A 17,600-nucleotide genomic window follows, 5' to 3' on the forward strand; every position below is an offset into this window, starting at 1 on the left:
GCTGGCTGAATTAAAATTCACTTAATACAATTTTGCGCAATTATGGGAATGCACTTTACCATGACGATGCGTTGGAGAATTCGAATTGGCATTAATTCAGTTGATTACTGTAATTAAAGATTTCATTAATTTGGACAAAATTTGGCTGTTTCTTTGCGTTATGTATGACAATAGTCAAGGTGGTGTCCTTCTTTATTTGGAACGGTTGCTTAAATAAGGAAATTTGGCGGATGCACAAAAAATTGGAAGTTTTGAAATGGGATTTTAATAGAGCAGAATTCGTGAAATAATCAAACGATTTAATTTTCAATTTTATAACATAATAAATTAAAATTCAAAATGATTACTTTAAACTGCAGATTTTAAATTAATTAATTCTTCTTAGTGCCATAACTCCGGTGTTTCCACGTTTTTAAAATTGGGCATACTCAATACACTTGAGCTGACTATGATGGGACCAAAAATATTTAAGAAAATTTGAATTTTTTAAGAACGCAAAATTTTCAATAATGTTTTATGTGCCGTAATTCCGGCGTTTTTAAGTCTTTTTTTAATTATATTTGTCTGTCTAGAAAGTGAGCAAACATTCAAATTCGTAAAACTAAAATTTCAGATTTTTGAAAATTTTAATTTTTTTCACAATTCTTCGTTAATTGTTCTAAGTGGCGTAATTTCGGCATTTTAATGTAATTCTCTTTGAAATGTGGCCTACCTAATAATATTTGCCTGTTTATACAGTAAAGCAATATTTGAAAATTATAAACCGACAATTGCGGATTTTAGAAAATTTTCAATTTTTCAGAACGCGAAATCTTCAACAATTTTTTTTTTCAAACGCAAAATTTCCAATATTTTTATGTGCCGTAATTCCGGCGTTTTCTTATATTTCTCTTTAAAATTTGGCACACTTAATAATATTTGTCTGTTTATAAAGTGAGCAAAAATTCTAAATTATTGACTTAAAATTGCAGATTTTAGAAATTTGTCGATTTTTAAGAACGTGAAATCTTTAATAATTTTGTTGAAAATTCAAAATTATTTACCCTAGATTACAGGTCTCAGAAAAGTTGAGTTTTTAATTAACTCAAAATATCCGTTAATGGTTCTAGTTCTAATTTCGACGTTTTTGAAATTTGGCACACCAAATAAAATTTGCTTGTTTATAAAATAAACAAAAATCCAAAATTTAAAACCTAAAATTACAGATTTACCAAAATTTGAGTTTTTAAAAACGCAAATTCTCCATTAATTAATTATTGAGAGCGCCATACTCCGGTGTTCTATGTCCACGTTTTTGAAATTTGGCATACTTAATAAACTCGAGCTGACTGTAATGGGGCTAAAAAAATAAAAATCTTAAATTGCGATTTTTGAGAAAATTTGATTTTTTTTTAAATACGCACTCTCCAAAAATTTTTCAAAGTGCCGTAATTCCGGCGTTTTCATGTCTTTGTTTTTGAAATTTGGGACACTTAATAACGTCCGCTTGTTTATAAAGTGAGCAAACATTCTAAATTTTCAATCAAAAATTGTGAATTTGGAATAAAATTAAATTTTTAAAAAGGCAAAATCTCGAATAATTTTTCTGAGTGTCATAATTCCCGCGTTTTTAGTTTTTTTTCTTTGAAATTTAACACACGTAATCATCTTCGCACTGTTTATAAAGTGAGCAAAAATCATTAACCAAATTTGAATGTTTAGATAATCCAAAATATCTAACTCTTTTGTGTGCCATAACTTCAGTGCTTTCTTGCATTTCTGTTTGCAATTTGTTACACTTTATAAGTTTGATCCGTTTATAAAATAAGCAAAAATTCAAAAATATAAACCCAGAATATAAATACATAATAATATTATTTCCGGTGCTTCCGGGTGAAATTATTTGACATTTTTAATAAACGTGCATTGTTTTTTGTTTAAAGAAAAAACAGAATTTTGCAAATCTTCACAGTTAAAAAAAAATTAAAGTTGACTTTGTATTCTAGAATTTCCTTTTTTTTAATTTTGTGAAATGTTTAAATTTTCTATTTCTTGTTTTCTCGAGCTGTTTTAAGTTATTCGATAAATTCTTAGCTTTTCAAGCTGTCAGGTCAGATTCCGAAGATTCTAAACTAATAGACTCACGAGTAACTATTCACAATCGTTTTTTTAGAATTATAATTCTAGGGTTTTCAGTTTTGAAATGCTTGCATTTTTTTTCTATTCAGGCCCTAAATGAACAAATTTAGAAAATTGGAAAACTGAGGACTTAATAAAAGTGATAATCGTACAATTTTCATTACTTTCGTATCTAATATTATATCTTGGTTTTGTAGGTATGCAGCCAATAATACACGTGTAAAAGAAGTGCAGGCTATCCCGGATTGTAGGGAAATGTTGCCTAAGTGCGCACATTTCTCTATAGTTAACTTATTATTTTTTCGATCTTTCCAGATTTCGCAACTCTCATTTTATTAATTTTTTTTTAACCTCATATGCCTGTAGTAGTGTTGTCTTTTAAGACTAAATTTCAAGTTTAAGTTTGAAAGTCTTGAAAAATAGAGAGAACATTCTAAACAAAAAAAAAGAAGAAATTAAAATTAATTTTAGAAACGTCGCCAAGATAATAATCTCTAAGTTACATAACTCTCATTACATAACTCAATAATTAGCACATTTTATTTCTTATCCAGTTTATTCAAACTTACAATGTATCTTGTTCAGAAGTTGATTTTTACACTTTTTACAATCAGATTGGAAACTATCTAAACTAAATGATGACTGTTTATTTTGCTGTAAAATTCATCATTTGTCGCCTTAAAGTTTAATTCCTTCCTTTTCGATCAGATCCTTGTATTTCTCTTTGAACTCTCCATTAGGATCAAATTTGTCCTTAAGCTCAGTCCACGTATCCGGATACTTATCCACCAGATGACGAATGACTTTTCTTACATTGTCTTTAACTTGTTCGTTGCATTTCCCACATCCATTTTGCAAAGCTTCCGGAATTGCCTCTACCAAAACGAAGACACAGTCAAACATGAAAATTAATAACACAAAAAAAGAACTTACTGGCAAGACGATCGCCATCAGGAGTACACTTCCCTTTTCCCAAAACACAGTTCACATAATTCTTCATCAACCGCTCATTCTGAAGAATCTCATCCACGTTGATATTGTCAGGAATCACATACTGCTCTTCCAAAACCGCAGCATGAATGCAGGCTAGAACTAACACAAGTGTTGGAATCATGGTGACACTGTCGGTGCCCAGAAGTGGAACCTTACTTATATACAATGGATTTCATCATTGCGCACGGTTTTTGTCCCAAAGGTAAGATCTTCCGATAATCATCTTGACGCAAATTTAAAAAAATACACCGACGACAATAATAATAATTGAAGGTGCTATTTTTAGAGATGAAAATTGCAGGATACTGGCGCGGATCGGATGCTTAAAAAATGAAATTACCAAGTGTAGGAACCAATTAAATAATGTTTTGTTTGCGCTTTCTTAGGAGAGGATATCAAAATTTGCATGAGTGGTCAAGGTTTGGGTTTTTACAGTAATGGGAATTTAATATTTTTGCTGAAAGTTTCCATGCTACCAGAAGTGACAATTTAGTTAGCACTACCTGGAAACTTATTTTTTTATATTCCTCGTCAATCTCAAAATTTCAAAACAACAGAAAATTCATTGTTCTAAGAAACTCGTATTAGTTATTCTAACATACGAATATTTAACAGTTAATTGATATTGTTAACACGAACTACTTTTTTCCACTGACGCCGGTAACCTTGCCTTATGGAACTGAATAAGTCATTACCAAGTATTTGCCTTAAGTACCATTTATATTTAAGTCGTTTGTTGATGCATGTTTAACCTTGTCGATTTTAGTGTTAGATTTAGTTTACCTTGAGTGAGTTTTCTGATTCCGGGCAAAATTAAGACATTTAAATTCTGGAGCGTCTCCCACAAGGCTCAGATTGAAGATCTAACTACTAAAACGTTTTATTTCTTCATTATCATAACATTTACATCAAAGGTTAGATTTTTAAGCCCGCCTCCTCGATGAGTTTTTCGTTTCTCTTCTTGTATTCTCCAGTAGGGTCAAACTTCTTTTCAATGGCTTTCCACTGGTCAGGAGCATTTTCGGAAAGGTGTTTTATCACTTTTCTGATGTTCTCATTGACTTTATCGTTGCATTTAGCGCAGTCGTTTTGTAAAGCTTCCGGAATTGTCCCTGAAAAAAAAACCGAAAAATTGTGACGAATTTCAACGACCGGATTTCACTTACTTCGGAGATTTTCTCCATCAGGGGTGCATTTTCCTTTCTCCAAAAGACAGTTTATGTAATTAGTTAGAAGGCGTTTGTTTTTAAGAATGTCATCGATGTTAATATTGTCAGGGATGGCATATTCTTCCCCCATGAAAGCCAGTTGGACGCAACTGAGAAGTAGAAATGTGGCAAGAATCATGGCTACGAACTAATTTTTTTTATGGTGGTCTTTTATTTATACATGTCTTCGTTAATTTTTTTCTGGTTTAATTGGTACAAGCATTGTTTTAATTGCGTGCGAGTAAAAGCAAATGCCTCTAATTTTGTCATTTCGTTTCACAGCGAAAGAAAGTTAATACTGGTGGTTTCGGTTCTAGCAAGGGTCTAGTAGGCCAAAATTTGCAAGAACATTAATAAAAGTTGCACACTTTTGGTTATACTTAAAAAAAATATTGCAGAATAAAAAATTTCTAGAATTTGTCACGGCTGTGATATAACATTATAATTTGGCTGAAGTAATAAGCAAGTTAAAGGTAGTAATTTCCCCAAATTTAATTTTGTCGCGTCAAAATTACGGGAAATACAGATTTTTTTATGTATTTTTTTATTAAAACATTTTAAGTTTATCGTAAAAATTAAAAATTCTAAAATTTGTCAGTGTTGTGTTATAACTTTATAATTTATCAGGACTAATAAGCAGGTCAAGAATAGTATCCTTCCCAAATTTCGTTTTTGTGGCAACAAAAGTAATAGAATTATAAATTGTTTATGTATGAATTGAAATTTTTTGGATCATCGTTAAAATTAATTTTTTTTATATCTGTCACTGTTGTGTTATAACTTTATACAGGGCTAACAAGCAAGCCAAAAGTAGCAACCTTTCCAAAATTCGTTTTTGTAGCACGAAAATTAATTACAAAAAAACTACAAATTTTTTATCTAGTACTTAAAAATTTTTTAGTAAAATTATTTTTTTTGAAATATGCCATTGTTGTACAATAAATTTATAATTTGGCAAGGTTAATAGGTAAGTCAAAAGTAGAACCTCTCCAAGTTTCGTTGTTGTGGCACTAAAGTTACCGGAACTACATTTTTCTGTTTAAGAATTCAAAATTTTCATCCAAAAAATTAAAATTTTTAAAATTTGCCACTGTTGTGCGATACCTTTATAATTTTGTAAAGTTAACATGCAAATTAAATGTAGTCTCCACCAAATTTCGTTTTTGTAGCGCTTAAATAATCGCGCTTAAACTACAAATTTTCTGTGTAAGAAGGCAACATTTTGGGATCATCGTAAAATTTAAAATTTCTAAAATTTGTCAATTTGTACGACAACTTTATAATTTGGCAAAGTTAATAAGCAAATCAAAAGTAGTAACCTCTCCAAATTTTGTTGTTGTGGTACCAAAATTACCAGAACTACAGATTTTTTGTGTAAGAATGTAAAATTTTTGGATCATCGTCAAATTTAAAATTTCCAAAATCTGTCAATGTTGTGCTATAACTTTATAATTTGGCAGGGATAATAAGCAAACCAAGAGTAGTAACCCGCCCAAATTTCGTTTTGTAGCAACAATATTAACAGAACTACAATTTTTTGATCTTGGAATTGAAAATTTTTGGATTATCCTAAAAATTAAAATTTCTAAAATATGTCACTGTTGTACGACAACTTTATAATTTGGCTCAGGTAATAAGTAAGTCAAAAGAGTAACCTTTCCAAATTTAGTTGTTGTGGCACTAAAATTACCGGAACTACAGATTTTTTATTTAAAAATACAAAATTTTTGGTTAGTCCTAAAAATTAAAATTTTTAAAATCTGCCACTGTGGTGCAATAACTTTATAATTAGGTAAAGTTAATAAGCAAGTCAAAAGTAATAAGTTTTCCAAATTTCGTTTTTGTAGCCCTAAATTTACCGGAAGTACAAATTTTTCGTGTCGAACGGCAAAATTTTTGAATCATCGTAGTGTAAAATTTCTAAAATTTGAGAGGGTTGTGTTACAACTTTATAATTTACTAGACTTAATAAGCAAGTTAAAATTAGTAACCTATCTAAATTTCGTTTTGGTACTGCCAAAATTAATGAAACTACTTTTTTATGTAAGAATACAAAATTTGAGGACAACGTGAAAATTAAAACTTCTAAAATCTGTCACTGTTGTACTATAACTTTATAATTTAGCAGAGTTAACAAGTAAGTCAAAAGTAGTAACCTTTCCAAATTTCGTTTTTGTAGTGCTAAAAATAACAGAACTACAATTTTTTAATGTGACAATGCAAAATTTTTAAATCATCTTAAAAATTATCGTTAAAATTCTAAAATCGGTCACGTTTGTGGTTCAACTTTAAATTTTAACAGAGATAATAAACAATTTAAAAACAGTAAATTCCTCTAATTTCGTTTTCGTAACTCGAAAATTACTAGAATTACAGATTTTTTTATTCATTCTAAAAACAAAAATTTCTAAAATTTATACTTCTTGCGATGTAACTTTAGCAGAATTATTAGTAATCAAGTCGAAATCAGTATAACCATATATTTGCTGTAAAAACAATTCAATTTGTTCTAAAAATCCAAACTCCTGGAAATCCCTTATCCTCCATAATTTTGTGAATTGGCACATTCCTTTCATAATAGATTTGTATAATTAAACTCTGCACCTAATTAATTCCCAAACTAATAATTTACTAAATTGTTTTAATTATCTGAAATTAGTCACTCTCACACGAAATACCAGACAATGGAACTCAATCTTATGAACTCTGTGCTCCTAGTAACAATTTTATCTCGCGATTAGACAAAATATTGTCAGTAGGTACTCGTCATGTTTTTCCGAATCAGCGTTTTTCTACCGCTTCTCTGTTTGTACACCGAGGGGGCTAACATTCTAGCCATCATAACATTACTATCTCCAAGCCACCACATCTTCAATGATGTGTACCTCTACGAATTAGCCAAAAGGGGCCACAACGTCACTCTCCTGGGACACGATGAAGACAGACATGGCCACCCTAATTACACCCACATTGTCATGGAAGGTAAAAATTAAGAACAAAAACAGAATTTCATTTTGCGTGTGTAATAACATATAATGCGTCAAAACCACGTGCTATAATTTATCACGACCTTGACTTGCCAAAGTGCAATTAGACCAAGTTTATTTTTATTCCCCCCAGGATCGTACGCTAAATGTAAAGAAGAGTTCGATCTTATGGAAACGACAAGTTTCGACGACTTCGACATGGTTTCAGCCCTGTGGTCTTCCGCCGAAATGACTTGTCGTCTGGACTTCCAAACTAAAGGCTTGCAAACCCTCAGAAATTATCCCGATGATTTTAAGTTTGATTTGGTCATATGGGACATAGCCTGCGGCCAGTGTCTGTTTCCACTTATTGAAAAATTCGGAAAACCCCCCATAATCGGGATCAACCCTTTTATAAACCAACCCAACGTGTTCAAGAACGTGTGGCAAACTCACATCCCTTTCATGTGCCACACCTTCACCGACCACATGTCTCTGGCGCAACGGCTAAAAACTTCATTTTTCAACATATTTTTGGAAGTTTCCAGAGAATTCTATTATCTACCGCGCCAACAGAAACTCGCGGAGAGTCATTTTGGGGGGCTCAACTCCACGATTAGTGAAATCGAACGAAGCGTGAGTTTGGTGTTGACTAACTACAATCCCATTTTCAACTACGTTGAGGCGTTGCCTCCAAATATCATTCCGATCGGGGGACTGCACATTCAACCCAAAACTCTCCCTGAAGTTCGTATCAAATTATGAAGATTTTCAGAACCTGAGCTCGTTTTTTCAGGACCTCCAACAAATTCTAGACAGTTCAAACCACGGAGTCATCTTAATGTCTTTAGGTTCCAACGTCCGCTCTGAAGATCTGGGAGAAGAGAAGATCCAAACCATCATTAAAGTGTTCTCCAGACTCAAACAGAACGTCATTTGGAAGTTTGAGCAAGACAGTTTACAGAGTGTTCCAAAGAATGTTTACATAAGGAAGTGGGTGCCTCAGAATGATATTCTTGGTATTTAACTCCACCGATTTATCATCCAGAAATTTTAGTAATTTTTAGGGCATAAGAACACGGTACTCTTTATATCGCACTGTGGTCTCCTAAGTTCGCACGAGGCTGTTTACAACGGTGTCCCAGTCGTAGGAATCCCGTTCTTCCTGGATCAGTTCCAGAATGTTGGTAACATGGTCTCCAAAGGAATGGGGGAAGAGTTTCCGTTTATGGATCTCAACGAAGAAAAATTCCACAGCGCTATCCAGAAAGTGCTAAACGACAAAACGTAGTCTTCTGATCTTAAAATCGAACACTGATAAAAAATTTGTTTTAGATATCACGAGAATGCGAAAAGACTGTCTGTCTTATACAAACACCATATGGGGAACCCCTTGGAAACTGCCATCTCATGGATAGAATATATTCTGAAATTTAAGACTGCAGAGCATTTAAATTTAGCCACAAGAGACATGAACTTGCTCCAACGTATGAATTTGGATATTCTTATTATTTTTTTGTTGCCACTTTTAGTGCTCTGTTTTTGTGTTTGTATGGGTCTCTATTGTTTGTTTCGAAGGTGTTTGGGGCAAAAAACGAGAGAGAAGGCAAAAAAGGCCTAGTAGGTTTATTATTAAGGGATTAATTTTATGATTTGCCCAACTCAAAAGACATAAATAGTTAATAAATAGTTAAAACAAAAGTTTTATTATGTTAATATTGACAAATCTGAAGAGTTTGTTAACTTATTATAAATCGTTTAAAACATTACATAACTAATTTAATATACATTTGTACTGCTTGTGATGTGCAACCGCAAGTTTCTTGTAAACTTTTAAAAGTAAAATTCTGGTAAAGCGGAAAAAAACACTGAATAAATTACGTAGACATAGACCCTGTACTTTGTTTTGAATCTATCGATTTTACCGCAATTAACTAAACTTGTTTTGAGTGACGACTTTTGATATATTCTTGCGTTTTTATAAAAATATTTTTTTTAATCTAATTATAAACAATACAAACATGATTCCCTTGGCTGAAGAGGGTAACGAGACAGTTATCTTCCTATTGCCATCCCACTTTTTTATCTAGTGACTTTCTAATGTAACAGTTGGTGGGTAAAATAGTATTTAAAGCTGTAGCAAACCGTATGTTTTCGGTACTGATACAGTGGTACGGAGTAACGGGTGCGTCATCTAGTACCGAGTAACGAAACGTTACTCACAAATGCATTTCGTTACTCGCATTTTTCGTTGCTGTATGTTTTACGCATGTGCGCGCATATTCGGTGAATTGAAAAATGTACGTTACAAAGAATGATGTTTGATAATTAAGTAAAGTATAATTTGAAAATAATAGAGTTAGTTAAACGTGCGAAGTCATACAGTACGCGTACGCAATATGACTCAATTCGTTGCTCTAACATAATGGCTTGTTATAAGGTATCAAAAGTAACGAGTAACGTAACGATACGATAGTAACGAGTACTAACTGTTATAGTAACGAATACATACAGGTACGCTTGTTTTCGTTACTTTTACACCACTATTGGTATTTTTCACGCGTGTCGAACTCCTCCCTGCGCATCATTAATTCAAGCTTAAACTTAAGAAAAGAAAGTTTCTATGAAGATGGTTGGGTAAAGCTATGGGCGCGTATTTCAACTTTTTTATTTTAATTTTTTTTATTGGCTGTATCAAGGTAATTCTGGAAAACAAATGTTACGAGCGGAGAGCAAAAATCAACGAATAAAAAAGAAACAGGAAACGCGTTGTGTCTCTTCCCCAAGGAATTTTGTTTTGGCAACTTTAAGTCACGTATTTCAGCTGTCACTTAATGTGATTCAGTAATTTATATATGTATTTCCCATGGTCGGTAAATCCCGGTTACCAGGTCCGTTGCACTTAGCGTTTTGCTGTATTGCTGGTGGCCTAGTTCATAGAAATATTTTCTGATTAACATTGACAAAACTGAAGAGTTTTTGATTTAAAAGTTTCTTGTAAACCTGTAAAAGTAAAATTCTGGTAAAGTGGAAAAAAAACAACAAAATAAATTATCTAAACATGTATTTTGTTTTTAATATCATATTCACTTAAACTAAACGTGTTTTGAGTGACGACTTTTTTTTATCTTTAATAAAAACTATAAAAATTTACCTTGCTAACGATGGCAACGAGACTAATCTTACTAGTGCCGTCTCCTGGCGCCTTAGCCACGCTCACTTTTTTATCTGGTGTGATCTGGTGACTTTCTAATTTGGGATTTGACAGTTGATTGGTAGCCCTCGTTTTCAAAACAATATAATTTCCTAACCTAAGTTGCTATGTTTTAATTGTCAATATCCCGCAGTGCACCATCAAGAACAGTACAAAATGTGATAAAAGTTTTACTTTGGCTTGTTTTGATGTGCTCGCAATGAAAGCTCCACGCCGACGCCCATAAATGTGTGTTAATTGTAAGCTTAGTTGTAGAATGTCTTCGCGTATGTTGGCCCCAAAAATGGCGCGAGCAGACACATTATGTAGCCAGTCACTCCTAGAAGCCGGCGAGCGCCCCCTTGAACGACCCCTCGGAGGAGAGCCCGGTGATGTAAAGACACAGTTTGTAACACGCGAAGGCACTTATCGCCTGATGACTCTGAGCGAGTATTCGAGGCCTAATCGAGTGGGTTATCAGACTCAGGGACAGACTCCACCGCAAGTACGTGTTTCGCTAGTGACTCTCCCTGATCAGGGGGAACGAATTTGTTTTAACCACGGACGGGAATTGTACGTCTATGTGTACAAAGGGATCAAAAAAGCGGCGGATTTGAGCAAACCTCTGGAAAAGAAGGTTTATAAAGGGACGAATCCGACGTGTCATGACTTCAACGTGGCCTCAGCGGGGAATGAGAGCGTCAGTTTGTTGATAGGGTTCAGCACGGGTCAAATCCAGTTGATTGATCCTATTAAAAAAGAACTCAACAAGTTGTTTAATGAAGAGAGACTTATTGATAAAAGCCGCGTGACGTGTTTGAGGTGGGTGCCCGGGAGCCGGTCGCTCTTCCTAGCAGCACATGCCTCAGGACAATTGTATGTTTACAATGAGGAGTTGCCCTGTGGCTCCGCTGCGCCCCATTACCAGCCCTTCAAAGCGGGCGAAGGCTTCAGTGTCAGCACGTGTAAGACGAAGTCCACCCGCAACCCCCTTTTCCGGTGGCTCCTCGGTAGTGGCAGCGCCATCAACGAGCTGGCGTTCAGCCCCAACGGGTCCCAACTCGCCATCGTCTCCCAAGACGGCTTACTGCGGGTTTTCCAATACGATAGTATGGAGCTCCTCGGCACCGCTCGGTCGTACTTCGGTGGATTACTCTGCGTCGCGTGGTCCGGCGATGGACGCCTCATCGCCGTCGGCGGCGAAGACGATCTAGTCACTGTCTATTCAATGGAACAAAAGAGGGTAGTGGGCCGCGCTCAGGGACACAGATCCTGGGTGGCTGCGGTGGCTTTTGATTGGTTCTTAGAAGCCGAGTCGTGTTACCGATTGGGTTCGGTGGGGCACGACACTCAACTCTGTCTGTGGGAGTTACCTGAAGATGCTCTTACACCGTCGAAACCCAAGGTCAAACGAAGGTCCGATCCTTTGCAGTTGGTAGGGACTCCGGCGTGTCCACGGCTGGACGAGTGTCCGGTTCTAGAACCTTTAGTTTGTAAAAAAATTGCTCATGAGAGGTTGACAGCACTGGTTTTTAGACCCGATTGCATCATTACGGCGTGCCAAGATGGATACGTTTACACGTGGGCACGACCCGCTTCCTGAATCTGTATTTTTGTAATTAGACTTTATTCAACTTTTATACCTTGTAGTGTGTATATACTGTAATAAGTGTATCATGATTGTAGATTATGTCTTGCAATATGTACCTAATGTGTGTGATTTTTCGTAATTCAGAAATACAGAGAATTTTTTTGTAAGATTTTTGTTTATTTAGTTTAGTCCCACCACTCCTTTTAATTTTGATTCAAGGAGGCCTTGGAATTTGTAGTAATGTTGGTAAACTGCTTGATGTCGTCAGTCAGCAGTGCTACCAACCTTAAGAAAAATTCAAAGGCTTCTACTTCTGCACGCAGGTATCGTGGTTGTAATTAATTATTAAAAAATGATTCTCAATTTAGATTGTGGTGCATAAACATTTGATTCCAGGTGCCGATTTTCATTTTTTCCAGAGCCACTAAAGTGTTACGAAATAGATTTTTTCCTACGACCCCATATGAAAGTGGGATTTTCCACACAATTAAAAGACTCCGAAAGTTGATGATTTCATACGTCCATTTACGAAAATAAAACCTGACCTAACCTGTCAAAATTGACAGTTATTTTGAAATACAAATGTAACTCTTGCATTTTTGTCTCAAATATCTCGACGATTCACTGCAAAACAACATGCATAATCGTAAAAATGAATTAGTTAGGTAGTTTCTAACAAGACAATTTTGACAGGTCTATGCGAATATACAGGGTGATTTTTAATAAACGGCAGGCGTTTTTATTATATAATTTTTATTTATGAACCGATTTCAAAAATTAAAAAAATGATTTAATTGGCTTTTAATTTACTATAAGCTGATAATTTTAGATTTTCTCTAATAGTCTTTTAGTATATTTTGAGCAATATTCAACTTTCTTATATTAAATTGCGACCCATACATATATGTTCTACTTTTACAATTAACATAACAATAACGGCATTGTCTTATTTAACACCACGCACCTAAATTTTATTATCTTAATTAATTTATTGTCTATTTTTTTTCAATTTTGATAATTTTTTAAAAATATTTTTTTTGTAAAAGTACAACATATTACATTAAGAACATTAAGAAAATTTCTAAAATTATCAGCTTATTGTAAATTAAAAGCCATTTAATTTAATTTGTTTTTAAAATTGGTTCAAAAATAAAAATTCTACAACGCCTGTCGTTTTTTAAAATCACCCTGTATATTTATATCATAGTGACTTTTACTTTCGTAAATGGATGTACGAAAATACCAACCATCGAACTATGTGGAATACGTCACTTTTATGAGATCGTAGAAAAATGTCTAAGAATAGATAAGAAATGAACTATTGTCGAGACTTATGGTTTCTGGAAGGTCGTAGGAAAAATAGTGTACATAACTCGTCGGAAAGTGTCTTTCTTGCACTCGTGCATTATCTGCACTCGACTGGCATCTACATTTACACTCGTGCGAAATTGGTCACTTTCCGCACTTGTTATGTAAATATCTATTTCAACGTCACGGTACCCCAACACTACCGCAATTCCAAATAATAGTTTTAATACGATATATTATCATACATAAAGCTGTAATCAATGCAAACCATAAAATTAAACGAAATGATGCTCATCAGAGGCACTTAATTCCAGCAGAGCCTCATGCAGTGGTTCCGGCTTCGGAAATCGTTCCACCCACGACTGAATCATCCCTTCCGGTGATTCCTCGTACGTTTTCAGTGTAACTTTGGAGTGTTCCAGGGTTGTATTGGCTTGTAAAAATATTTTTCGCGGCTGTTTATGGGCTAGGACAATCGTTCTCCAGCCTAGCCACGGTTGATTCACTTCCGAATAATGTTGGTAGAGTTTCTGCGCTTCTTCGACGTTCGCAGTGGCTTTGTACACTTGTAGTTGGAGGAGGAAGTTTCCGATGGCAGTTCTGCCCGCTCCTCTTAAAGCACTGCGGTCTAGAGAGACCAGGAGATCATTTTCGCCGGGTTGTGTCACGGTGACGACGCCGGCTTGGATTAACACTCTTGCGAGGACGAAACGAGCCTACAAACATTTTATTGAAATTTCAAGAACGAGTTTTTAGACACGCACCTGAGCGTGCGCTTGAAGCCACCCTCTCTTAGGATCCCACGTCTCCAGAGCTCTCCCGATTCCGTTCCAAACTAAAGATAACCAGTTTACATAAACCACGTCCTCAGCTTCCTGGCCTTCATGGCCGAAAATCTTCAAGACATTCGGTTCTAGACTGAGGTAGAGTCCGACGGCTTCGGCGCGGCACTCTTCGTATGAAGAACTCATGGGACCGAAGCGGGAGTCGTAGGTGTCGCCAGGCTCGTAGCAACTAGACGGGGGGTTCCCGGTGAGAGGATCCAACAAAGACTTGAGGTAATTTAAAGTGCCGTTTGAAGCGCGTTGGAGGAGTTTTCCGGAGCCGTGGCCTAGCAGCTCGTGGAGCCCCACTTGAAGCTCAAATGACGCAACTCTCCACTTCTGGATCAGTTGTCCGTCGGATTCGCTCAAGAAGGGCGTCACCGACATTTGGTAACTCGCTGGAATAACATTTCCCAACGAAACGTTCTTGAAACCCTCGCTTTGTCTGATGTCGTCATCTGCAAAATCGGATAAATATCATCGAGTTTTACGATCCTCAAGTTTCTTACAATTAGGAATGTTAATCCCCGCCGGAATCCCACTGGAAGAAAACGTCAAGACATCTAGTGAGGTGAAATCCGGCCGCAAGAACTTATCCTTCTCGAACCCTTTGGGCCACGGCAACAGCGGCAAGAACTTCTCCGCGTTCTCCACTAAAGTCGCGAATTTTGCGCTCATGGCCCTGTTAACAATCGCCACGAATCCCTCGAACTCTCCTCGAACTCCCGCGGGATCCCGGTAGGTTTCAATGAAACCAATGTAGGTTTCAACAGCTGGTCCTTTATCCTGGATCCAGAACCTGGAGCCGTCTTTGTGAGCATCCAAAGAGCCGGTGATGAAGGAATGGGCGTAGGCTTTCAACATTTCAGCTTGAGTGGGGCTAGCCGCGTATTTCGCCGCGTGTTGGAGACTCGCCGCGACTTTTCCGATCAAAGGGGAGTAGTCTCCTTTGGTTAGGCGGAAGGTGAGGTTCCCGACGGTTTCCTTTTGGAGTTCGCCTTTTTCTTGGGCTGCTAAGCGTATTTCATAGTTTATCTATGAAGAAAAGTTGGATTAGACAGAAGAAATGGGAATGGAGTCTACCTCTCCATCGGGCTGGACAGTTTTAAACAACCGCGTGTTGTACCCTTCAAGTTGATGGGCCTTCATCCAGTCTTGAACCCTCTGGTTGTCTTCAGGGGTACAATTTTTTGACAAATAGGTGGTACAACCGTAAGGTTCATACCCCAAACATGTTTTTCCGGGCTCTAAAGTGTAAATTGCGTCCTTCAGTTTGGACCAGAGAGACTTGATCTTAGGCCAAACAGGACTTGTTTGTAGCAGTGTCTCCAACTTATCTTCACTAATCCCTGGGATAAATTTAGAGTCGCCGAATCCCTAAACAATCAAAATTACTAAACAAACAAGACGTTTGTAGTCTTACTTTGTAGTTTCCAGCGTTACTAAAGACTCCACAGGCATAAATAAAAAAGGCTTTTAGTTCATCTTCGGTAAATCCAACCTCTATAGCCTTTTTTTTAACTTCCTTGGGGGTTTGAGCGGAGAAAAACTTGTGTAAAAGTACGAAAATCGGGCCCGACTCTATGCTAGTCTGCAGGAACGTGATTAGGCCCCCAGTCCACGACGCTTGGCTGATATGGTGCGCATAAAGTTTTTCTTTATCAGTCAAACCGTTAAATGCAGATGAAACTTCTAAAGTAACGATGGGCTGATCAAGCGGTAAAATATAATGGGATTTATCTAGTTCATCAGCCATTCTGAAACTAAAGAATTAAAATTAATTAAGCGTACTTTTGAGGCTAGAAGTGGATATTCAATTAAATTAATAGTCCTAATTAGAGCTACAAAGCGAGACTTACGAATTTACATGTACAAAGGCTTGTGCTTGCGGAGAAACGAAAACAAAATGACAACACAGATTTGGGTTCGTGGACAAAACTTAGGTTAGGACACCGGTTGACGTTCGTGTTTTGTTTGTTGCATAGTTACAAAACGGTTGGTATGATTGGTTGCCTAATATCACACGTTATTATTTTAATTTAATAACTCATCAAGCACTTACTTAATTACTGTAATTACATCGCGTATCAAAACTTGAAAACTTAATTGACGCTATCACACTTTCTGTAATTTTTCTCTCTTTCTTCAGCTTGACGTTAAATCTAAAGCGCATCTTAGTGACTTTGATTTCCCCTAAATCCGCCGCGGGAAAATCAAAACCCACTCACCCGGTGTAGTAATGCCCTATTTCCGGGAAAATATTTAGCAACACAGTCTTCTTCCAAACGTACGTCATGGCGCACGAAATCCGCAAAATAAACTCGAGCTTCATCAAAGTGCAGGCATTCAAATTCGGAATGTTCATTTCTGCAGGAAAATTTAATCTTACATGATACGTTTTTTCTCCATTAGCGTCTACTCCCTCTCGTTTTATCGTAAAAATAGTCTCCACGTACTCTTTGGACTTCGATTTGACGTTTTTCGCTTTGAACTTCACTGTTTCGAATAATTTTACTTTTAAGTACCGCAGGCTCTTGTTCGATTGGTTTTTCACGAAGACTATTAGGTCGACGACGTCTCCAGGGACAAACGCAATGCGTGGGAGAGTCGCTCTCATGATAACGCGTCCTCCTTTGTAGAAGCACAGTAAGGGTTTGATTGTGAAATCTTCGCTGAAGAAGTGTCCTCTTTGGTAGCTTCTGGTGACACTGTAAAGCTCCACGGAGGAGTTGACATAGATTCCGACGGAGTGAACGGCGTCATGCCATAAAAACGGGTCTATTGTGCCTGTCAGGAGATAGTAGACTTTCCCGTTTTTATGGTTGATGGAGGATGGTAAGGACTTCGGGAGGAAAATTTCAAAAGGATAGACCATCTCGCCTTGACAAACCGTTTTCCCGTGTTTTTCCGCCGAAAGAATATAGCGCTCAGTAGAGTAGATAAGATTATAATTGTCGTATTTGTCGAAGTGGAGGAATCGAGACCATTTCACGTATTCGATGCAGTCTAATCTAATTTTTAAACTTCTTATTCTAATACTGTCCTTGGAGTAACATTTAAAGAGGCCGGTGATGTTGGTATCGGTGTTGAAGACGCCAGTTTCGTTGTCGAGGACGACTTTGCACTGAAAGGGGTGGTTTGGGAAGGGTTGAACAGGGAGAAATATACTTACATTGTAATTCATTATACATTGAAGTTGCAGTCATGTCTGTTTGACAATTTGTGTCATAGAAACTGGGGAGTGGGACTGGTTTTTGGGAGTTTTTGGAACTATAAAAAAGGAGGAATTTGACATTGATATTGGTTTAATCTTTCGGGATAAAAAAGTGGAAACAAATTCATGGAATCTAAAGAAAAAAATAATATATACAAGAAATTCCAGGTAAGCATACAACAACG

At 36.3% G+C, this 17,600-nt stretch overlaps 6 protein-coding genes across 6 annotated transcripts; 2 read left to right on the plus strand and 4 right to left on the minus strand.

The window, feature by feature from the left end:
- Positions 1-2,655: 2,655 nt before the first annotated feature.
- LOC148181796 (allergen Tha p 1-like) lies at positions 2,656-3,263 on the minus strand. Its single transcript, XM_088039636.1, has 2 exons — positions 3,052-3,263; positions 2,656-2,993 (listed from the first exon to the last, which is right to left on the minus strand). Exons 1-2 carry the CDS (start codon positions 3,230-3,232, stop codon positions 2,797-2,799), a joined length of 378 nt encoding a protein of 125 aa, XP_087895762.1. The 5' UTR covers positions 3,233-3,263; the 3' UTR covers positions 2,656-2,796.
- A 712-nt stretch (positions 3,264-3,975) lies between these two features.
- LOC148181797 (ejaculatory bulb-specific protein 3-like) lies at positions 3,976-4,477 on the minus strand. Its single transcript, XM_088039648.1, has 2 exons — positions 4,278-4,477; positions 3,976-4,223 (listed from the first exon to the last, which is right to left on the minus strand). Exons 1-2 carry the CDS (start codon positions 4,456-4,458, stop codon positions 4,027-4,029), a joined length of 378 nt encoding a protein of 125 aa, XP_087895774.1. The 5' UTR covers positions 4,459-4,477; the 3' UTR covers positions 3,976-4,026.
- A 2,525-nt stretch (positions 4,478-7,002) lies between these two features.
- Positions 7,003-9,177, plus strand: LOC148181798 (UDP-glycosyltransferase UGT5-like). The gene is made up of 5 exons (XM_088039625.1): positions 7,003-7,301; positions 7,440-8,032; positions 8,082-8,304; positions 8,353-8,572; positions 8,621-9,177. The coding sequence occupies exons 1-5, from the start codon at positions 7,088-7,090 to the stop codon at positions 8,904-8,906; spliced, it is 1,536 nt and encodes a 511-aa protein (XP_087895751.1). The 5' UTR covers positions 7,003-7,087; the 3' UTR covers positions 8,907-9,177.
- Positions 9,178-10,542: 1,365 nt separating this feature from the next.
- On the plus strand, positions 10,543-12,236 carry LOC148181799 (WD repeat-containing protein 20). The gene has a single exon (XM_088038879.1). It carries the CDS (start codon positions 10,726-10,728, stop codon positions 12,079-12,081), a length of 1,356 nt encoding a protein of 451 aa, XP_087895005.1. The 5' UTR covers positions 10,543-10,725; the 3' UTR covers positions 12,082-12,236.
- A 1,349-nt stretch (positions 12,237-13,585) lies between these two features.
- Positions 13,586-16,172, minus strand: DppIII (dipeptidyl peptidase 3). The gene is made up of 6 exons (XM_088038866.1): positions 16,061-16,172; positions 15,625-15,964; positions 15,285-15,578; positions 14,711-15,236; positions 14,142-14,659; positions 13,586-14,093 (listed from the first exon to the last, which is right to left on the minus strand). The coding sequence occupies exons 2-6, from the start codon at positions 15,955-15,957 to the stop codon at positions 13,653-13,655; spliced, it is 2,112 nt and encodes a 703-aa protein (XP_087894992.1). The 5' UTR covers positions 15,958-15,964; positions 16,061-16,172; the 3' UTR covers positions 13,586-13,652.
- On the minus strand, positions 15,979-17,385 carry LOC148181801 (arrestin domain-containing protein 1-like). Its single transcript, XM_088050402.1, has 6 exons — positions 17,374-17,385; positions 16,430-17,325; positions 16,281-16,363; positions 16,191-16,214; positions 16,061-16,139; positions 15,979-16,000 (listed from the first exon to the last, which is right to left on the minus strand). The coding sequence occupies exons 1-6, from the start codon at positions 17,383-17,385 to the stop codon at positions 15,979-15,981; spliced, it is 1,116 nt and encodes a 371-aa protein (XP_087906528.1).
- Between the last annotated feature and the right edge of the window lie 215 nt (positions 17,386-17,600).

Source organism: Gnatocerus cornutus, chromosome 1, assembly GCF_029298725.1.
Source record: "Gnatocerus cornutus isolate USDA-ARS CGAHR chromosome 1, icGnaCorn1.1, whole genome shotgun sequence".
NCBI lineage: Eukaryota > Metazoa > Arthropoda > Insecta > Coleoptera > Tenebrionidae > Gnatocerus > Gnatocerus cornutus.

What these genes read in the sequence shown, in the direction of transcription:
- LOC148181797 (XM_088039648.1), bottom strand. Translation starts at nt 4,458, where the DNA reads ATGATTCTTGCCACATTTCTACTTCTCAGTTGCGTCCAACTGGCTTTC. An exon ending in TGATGGAGAAAATCTCCGAA is followed by an intron (nt 4,224 to 4,277) that starts GTAAGTGAAATC and finishes TTTTTTTTTCAG; the next exon opens with GGACAATTCCGGAAGCTTTA.
- DppIII (XM_088038866.1), bottom strand. Translation starts at nt 15,957, where the DNA reads ATGGCTGATGAACTAGATAAATCCCATTATATTTTACCGCTTGATCAG. An exon ending in GTAACGCTGGAAACTACAAA is followed by an intron (nt 15,579 to 15,624) that starts GTAAGACTACAA and finishes TTGATTGTTTAG; the next exon opens with GGATTCGGCGACTCTAAATT. An exon ending in GGCTTCAAGCGCACGCTCAG is followed by an intron (nt 14,094 to 14,141) that starts GTGCGTGTCTAA and finishes AAATGTTTGTAG; the next exon opens with GCTCGTTTCGTCCTCGCAAG.
- LOC148181799 (XM_088038879.1), top strand. Translation starts at nt 10,726, where the DNA reads ATGTGTGTTAATTGTAAGCTTAGTTGTAGAATGTCTTCGCGTATGTTG.
- LOC148181801 (XM_088050402.1), bottom strand. An exon ending in TTCAAGTTTTGATACGCGAT is followed by an intron (nt 16,215 to 16,280) that starts GTAATTACAGTA and finishes GTGTGATATTAG; the next exon opens with GCAACCAATCATACCAACCG. An exon ending in CCAATCATACCAACCGTTTT is followed by an intron (nt 16,140 to 16,190) that starts GTAACTATGCAA and finishes TCCTAACCTAAG; the next exon opens with TTTTGTCCACGAACCCAAAT.
- LOC148181798 (XM_088039625.1), top strand. Translation starts at nt 7,088, where the DNA reads ATGTTTTTCCGAATCAGCGTTTTTCTACCGCTTCTCTGTTTGTACACC. An exon ending in AACCCAAAACTCTCCCTGAA is followed by an intron (nt 8,033 to 8,081) that starts GTTCGTATCAAA and finishes TCGTTTTTTCAG; the next exon opens with GACCTCCAACAAATTCTAGA. An exon ending in AAAGTGCTAAACGACAAAAC is followed by an intron (nt 8,573 to 8,620) that starts GTAGTCTTCTGA and finishes AATTTGTTTTAG; the next exon opens with ATATCACGAGAATGCGAAAA.
- LOC148181796 (XM_088039636.1), bottom strand. Translation starts at nt 3,232, where the DNA reads ATGATTCCAACACTTGTGTTAGTTCTAGCCTGCATTCATGCTGCGGTT. An exon ending in TGATGGCGATCGTCTTGCCA is followed by an intron (nt 2,994 to 3,051) that starts GTAAGTTCTTTT and finishes TCGTTTTGGTAG; the next exon opens with AGGCAATTCCGGAAGCTTTG.